The 7078-nt window shown below is 45.1% G+C and overlaps 1 protein-coding gene across 10 annotated transcripts in view; it reads left to right on the forward strand.

Annotated features, from left to right (window-relative positions):
• LOC135169692 (zinc finger protein 608-like) overlaps positions 1-7078 on the forward strand; it is a 55001-nt gene that overhangs the window by 42937 nt on the left and 4986 nt on the right. For 9 of the 10 annotated variants that reach the window (XM_064134910.1, XM_064134915.1, XM_064134908.1 and 6 more), the window contains 2 exons: positions 1740-1862; positions 4003-6961. In XM_064134910.1, the coding sequence (XP_063990980.1) occupies positions 1740-1862; positions 4003-6961 (3082 nt within the window). Of the gene's footprint in view, positions 1-1739; positions 1864-4002; positions 6962-7078 lie in introns of all 10 variants that reach the window. The other variant, XM_064134914.1, reaches the window with a different exon arrangement.

The raw sequence follows: 7078 nt of genomic DNA on the forward strand, positions 1-7078 counted from the left end.
GAAAATTGAAGAAATCATTTGGAGGGGATTTACTCATTTAGTCTGTATGAGTACTCGTTTCCTGTTTTTTTTTCTTTCGTTTTTCGTAGTTTCTTTCATTTACTTCCCTTCATTATTTTCTCCACTGTCATCCTTGGTGTTTTTCATTAGTCACGTTCCACCATGCCTGTCATTACATTCCCTCGGCCTACCTCTCCATTCACCATACGTATTCTACCTTGTATTTTACCGCTTTTTTTTTAATTCTTTTTTTTTCACTTTGGGATCAGTGTAGGCTCTTTCAAGTTCACCGATGCCCGATGATTTCATCCTAATTGAGGTACTCAAAAGGATTTTTTTTTCAGGAGGAAGAATAGTCCTAGAAAGCCCAAATTTTTGTCTCGAAAAAATAATTTTATTTTAATTTTTAATGAAATTCGCAAGACCTTCAGTGCAAAAAAATCTCACGATTTCACAATAGTTTCCCGACTTATTTCATTTAATCCAGAATATTTATTGTGTATTTCTCTCGGCATTAAAATTCAAGTGGAATTAAATAAAATGGTGGAAAAATTCATTGAGCTGCTTGAAATAGTCTCCATAACACGGCTAAAATTATCACATTATCACAGTCGTAAAGATTTAAATATATGGCTCGGTTAATCGCCACAACTGGACGACTAGATACTTTCAGTAGATTATTCTCATCCATAATTCCCCGTGATTTATCCAACAATAAAATCAATAAAATATTCAATTATTTCCATAATTGACTGATTAAAACCATCAACCACCCACGACAACTCAATAAACAAACAATTAAAAAACATTATCGTTATGACGCGTGAAGTTGTTAAATCGACGTTAAACTGCTCACACGACATTTCTGTACAATAACAATGACGAGCCAAATAGACTCTTGACGAATGGACGTAGATTGTAAGCGGAGAGAGTTGTGGTTTCTCCCCCTATTTCGTACAAATGTTCCATATGTTGAAACACAGTTTACAATTGCATTTCGGTATACAGCGTACTCGCTGCATTATAGAGGGTAACAGGCATATACCAACGTCACTTCTGTAATTATGGAAGTCCCGGCATAAACTTGACGATTTGCATTTCAAACTCTGCCATTGTAATCCTCGTGACTCCGTTGGCTCGTACACGAGAGAATGAGATAGATTAATAGAGAAAGGCTACCAGAGACGAGGAAGATGGGATAGCGATGAGAGTTGATACGTGAATAACTAGAATCTCTTCTCTATCAACTGAATTTTCTCGCAATTATCCATCAACTTATGCACAGATTCGTACTATTTTCAGGGAACTTTAATCTCTCGAAACTCGTTACTTTCCACTCGTTCTCATTTTTTTTTCAATGGATAACTGAGTTTACGTCCACTTATGAAAATTACCCCGTGAATTATTAAATCTGATTATCGCGGTGGGTTGAAATGCTTTTCATATCGGGCAATTGCCCGGCTATTTTCATTGCTTTCTACTATTTTTAGACCCGTCGGGAGGAGATTGTGGGAATTGGGTCCAACGACTTTTTCCGTCGCTCAATATGGATATTTAATATGGGTTTTTAAGAAATTGCCTGATTTCCCTAGTGCTATTGCAGAAGCCTATTTTTATTTACAACAAAAAAAATTGAGAGCTCCAAAATTGAGGGGATTTGGGAATTGTGAGGGCTGCTTCGATGGATTTGAATAATTATATCATTATCATTGTCTTTAATATGACAATTTTTGTTACAGGATATGTCAGACGTGTGCGTTGGAACGAGTGTCGGTACCATAACAGAACCAGAATGTCTGGGGCCGTGTGAACCTGGTACCGCGGTAACACTAGAGGGAATAGTTTGGCATGAGACAGAAGGAGGTGAGGACCTACAACATTTAAATTATCTCTTCCATTTATTTCAAATCACACCTCAATTACAATCATCAAACGCACGCTATTTCCATTGCCCTCTTGTACCTGAAAATTTCACATTTCCTGTCGTGATTTATACGGCGAAAAAAAAAGGTGAAAAAATTCAGTGGGAAATTACTGGAACAAAAAGACAAAAATTTCGGTGTTTATAACTCCAGTATTTTCATTTGGTAGAAATAATTAGTGTGATTTGTACGAATGAAATTTATTTCCCCCTTCAGCTCGTGCACACTCTGCACTTCTTTTCACTGTCTCAAAGTACGTGAATTGCCACGTCACGAGTGAAAGATTGTCGTAACACGGTACATGGGTAAAACCCATATATTTATCGAATCTCAATTGAATATCACGGCAATCTGCTGGAACCCCTATAATTCCCGGAAGTTTTATTACCATCCCTCGATACCCCACCGTTCAATCCCTGTTCTTCATCACCATTTGGATTTTCCCCACATTGGTATTTTTCCCCCGTTGATACTTCATTCAGCCTTCTTCAAGGTCTAGTGTCAAACGAGCAAATAAAGGAAGATGGGAGGGTGGAGTTTAGCTGATAACGCCCAGTGTTCCAAAGACAATGATTTTTCTTTCCATTTTGTTATCTCTCATGAACATTGATTCACCCTCGGTGGGACAGTTCCTTTTAGAAAAAAAAATGGGACTATTTTGATCGAGAAAAATCAAAACGGACGGGAAAACATGATAATAAATGCGCATCAACACCCGAAAATAGCGACTCATCAAAAATTCCCCCCGCGAAAGCCATATTACTCCTCCATAAATCGAAAATCCATCAATATTTGATTCACCGAAAGAGTCTCGACGTAAAAAAAAATTTCCTACCAGTGAAGTAAACTGCAAACACGATGTATCATGAAAGGCGGTTTGTGATGCTTTCACAGAGCTCGATGTCGATATCACGAATGCTCATAAAGACGATGCAAGAGGTAGAGATCGACGTTGAGCAGACTGAAGTGTAAGGGGGAGAGAAAACCCGACTGCTGTCGAGTCTCGAAGGAGAGGGAGAATGTTGGCTCGTTATCGATCCTCTTGGCGCCTGTTTTCGTCCTCCACCTCCCCCTCCGAGGACGGAGACAGAAAATACACAATTTTCTCTCGAATGCTCAACTGCGAAACAAATTTCTCGGATTCCCCTTTGTGAAGTCCTCTTCATCAACTTTCATGCCTGTGTATGACAGAGAATTAATCAGTTGAAAAAAAAAAGAAAAAAAAAAGAAAGCATCAAATGGTGGAACATCCAATCACAGTTAATGCTACTACTTTGTTTTCCCTTTCGTTTCATTGTTTCCTTCGAACATTATTCATGTTTTTTGTTCCACGGAATAAAGGTCAAGTGGGTTTAAAGTAGCCTCATGAAACGACTTTCTTTATTTTATTTTGTCTTTACGGTAATATTGACGGACCGAGACGAAAGGTTCGATGTTAATTATTTTTTATTTAACTTCTTTTTAATTTTGCCGTTTTGTTTGGTATTTTTAACGTTTAAACGGAGGAAAAATAATGAGTAATCCACCGAGCTTTCTTTCCTCCTGGACCTCCAGGGAGGTTCAGGGTGTCGTATTTTTATCCAGAAGCATTGTCTATATTCTGCCCAATGGCCGAACACAGTTCTTTCTCAATACTCCATTCAATTCCCCGAGTAATGGGGATAAAAAGAGAATACGGCGGTTAATTTAGCCGACACTTTGGAATGAACCGTGAAACATTAATTCACACTCAATCTTGTTTGGTAACCGACAGAGGGGGGTTACTAATGTAAACTTCCGGTGGTTCTTTTGTCTTGTAGAGTACGTTACCAAAGATCTGTACTATGAATTTACACGAATATGTACTCGCTCTTATCTCCAAGTCTATTGTGTACATTGGAGGAGTTGGTGGTTCTGTGATTCATGGGAAGGATGTGGCTGGAGGATCTATTGAGGGCGACTTTCAAATGATGAAAAAGTTCACGAATCCTCAATACACCCTTAATTTTTTTATCATCATATCATACAACATGCTCATTCAACTCAAAGTGATCTCTTTATAAACCGACAATTACTATTTGGGACGTACTATTTTTCTGTTGCAGGTGTATTGGTCGTTAATGTAACGTGGCGGGGTAAAACCTACGTCGGCACCCTGTTAGACTGTACCCGCCACGATTGGGCGCCACCACGTTTCTGTGATTCCCCAACAAGTGACTTGGACGCGAGAACGCCAAAGGGCCGAGGAAAGCGTGGTCGTGCCGCGGCAAATGCCACACCTGGCAATGACCTCAGTAATTTCACCGAGACACGTAGCTCGGTACACAGTAAATTACGAAATGGTGGTGCAAAAGGGCGACGTGGTGCCCAAGGTTCACCAGCAGCTAGCCCAAGCCCAGCGGCATTTGTCCCACCGAGGCCAGATCCAGCGGCAAAGAGAAAGTCACGTGGCCCAGAAGATGAGGAGAAGACGAAGAGAAGAGCAACAGCAGTGGCACCACCACCAACACCACCCAGTGGTTCCCCACCGGCTAGTCCAGTATTGATTGAATGTCCGGAGCCAAACTGTAGTAAAAAGTACAAAAATATTAATGGCCTGAAGTACCATCAGAGCCATGCCCACGGTTCTGCCGACGATGACGATACAAAAGAGGGTATAACGAGTATGTCGGAGAATGACGAAAGTAATATTGAGGCACCAAGTCCAGCGACGCCAGTAAAATCACCAGCAGACAAGCCAGAAGGTACTCCAGTGAGGCCAACGAGTCCACCAGTAGTACCACCTGAAACACCACCACCCAGAGTACCATCTCCAACGGCCGATCCAACGCCAACAATTGCCGATAAAACAAGTATCGTCAAACCAGGTGTTTTGAGGTTTGGTCAGGAGGATCTACCGGCGCCATCGATTCAATCGAGCCCGAGACCGCCGCCTGTGCAGCAAAATCTCGTGCAACCAGTGCCAACAGCACCAGTCCAACCCGTCAATCCCCCGCAGAGCCCCAGTCCCCATCCAAGTCAATCTCCAAGGCCAGTACCATCGCCCCACTTAACAACAAACATTCCCCAGCCCATCAACATCCCCCAACCGCCTCAGCCGACTCAGGTGGTACAGCATCAGGTCCAGAATCAGATGTTACAAGCGCCCCAGCCACTGATGACACAGCCCCAGCCACCGAGTCAGCCGCAGACATTACCGAGTCCTCAACCATCCCAAATTCAGCCTGCTCATCAGATTCCTATTCAACATACACCGCAGTTGGGCCAGCAACCGGCGCCAGCTCACATGGTGCATCAGACACCACTCCCCCAGCAGCCAGTGCCACCAGCTCAGACATCCCAGTCTCAGCAGGCGAATCTTCAGAGCTTAAATCAACATCCTGGCTTGAGCATTCCCACTCAGATGAGCCAGCAACCTCTTCAGAATCCGACAGCTGGGCATGCTGTGCCCTCGCACATGCAGTATCCCAGTGTCGGCCTGCATGGCAAAATGCCGCAGTTTAAGGTGAAGCCAACGGCAGCACTGATGCCAGAACAGGACAAGAGCAAGGATCCGAGAGCGCCGAAGCCCCAGGGATACAAGAAAAAATCGAGAAAATCACCTGGTGGTAGCCCTCATCCCTCGCCCCTGGAGGCCCCCATGGTGGATCCAGCGAGAGAAGATGTCCAGAGTCCTGCATATTCGGACATATCCGATGATGCAGCACCAGTGCTGGAGGCTGAATCAGCGGACAAGGCGAAGCAGGGACAAGAGAAGGAGAAAGCCACTGGTCAAACTCATTTGCCCCCTCACTTCAGTATGTATCCTTACTACGGCCAGCCTCCCTATCTGGTCCCCAATGTACAGGACAAGCAGAGTGACCAGAAGCCAAGTGATCTCACTCCCAAGCAGGAGTTGAAGCCCTTGAACATCCCACAAATGCCGTCAATGGCGAGCCTTCAGAATCAAGACAAAGAGAAAAAGGATCTCAATCCTCCCCAGCAGCAGGCGCACTACTACGGTGGCTATGGTAGTTACATTCCCTCGGGTTATCCATATCAACCCCAGCCAGTCAGCCAGCCGCAGCAGCAGCCACCGCCGCAAAATGACCAGGACCACGAGCAGAAAAATAAAATCAAGCAGGAGCCCCAGCTGCCCAGTATGAAAGACAAGCAGCACGAGAACCATCAAATCCTGAAGGAGAGTATTGAGATGAAGAGCCAAATGAGCCCTTATCACGTGTATCACGGACAGAATCGTCAGCCGGCGCCACCAGTGCAGGATGACAGGAGGTATTACTTGTATCCCGAGCAGAGGAGAAAGGAGGAGGTGGTGAAGCCACCTCAGCAGGCGAAACCACCACCGCCAAGCCCCAAGCACCAGTCGAAACAGGAGAAGCCACAAGATTTGGGGAAGAGCGACGAGTCGAAGAGCAAGCAGGAGGGAGTCAAACCGACAATGGAGACACAGGGTCCACCTCCTCCACCGACGTCTCAGTACGCTTACATTCATCCTGGTGCTTACATGCCAGCACAGCATTACGGAGGGCTCACTTTCGACCCTGGTCATCCGGTTTACAGAGGCCTCAGTCCCATAATGGTACCAGGTCCCTACTCCGGCAATCCCTACCTCCATCAAATCCCGAGGTATCACGCACCCGAGGATCTCTCGAGGCCACCTGGTGGAAAAGCGCTCGATCTCCTTCAGCATCATGCCAATCAGTACTACTCAGCGCACAAAATTCATGAACTCCAGGAGCGAGCCCTAAAATCACCAACTCCAAAGACATCGGCTGCCTCAGCAAGTCCTTCAGCAGCAGGTCCAACCCCTGCCAGACCGCCCAGTGGTCCACCAACGTCTGTCGCTGGCCCTGGACCACCCAGCAGTCAAGGACAACAGCAAGGAAAACAACAGGGACCTGGAAATCCACAACAATCAGCACCTGGTGATCCTGGCAATGGTGGTATTGGGAAAGACAGTAGGTCACCACCACCCCAGAGGCACGTTCACACACATCATCATACTCATGTTGGACTGGGCTATCCTCTTTTGACGGGACAGTATCCCGCGCCTTATGGAGGTAAGCCACTCGTCAGACCCTGACAGTAAGGCTACCGGCGATTCCGCGGCTCCAACTCAATTGAATAATGTGCGTCGATAAAATGGCCAATCCCTGATTTGTGTGATTTTATGGGGT

The sequence above is a fragment of the Diachasmimorpha longicaudata genome, chromosome 15, assembly GCF_034640455.1.
Source record: "Diachasmimorpha longicaudata isolate KC_UGA_2023 chromosome 15, iyDiaLong2, whole genome shotgun sequence".
NCBI classification, from domain to species: Eukaryota; Metazoa; Arthropoda; class Insecta; order Hymenoptera; family Braconidae; genus Diachasmimorpha; species Diachasmimorpha longicaudata.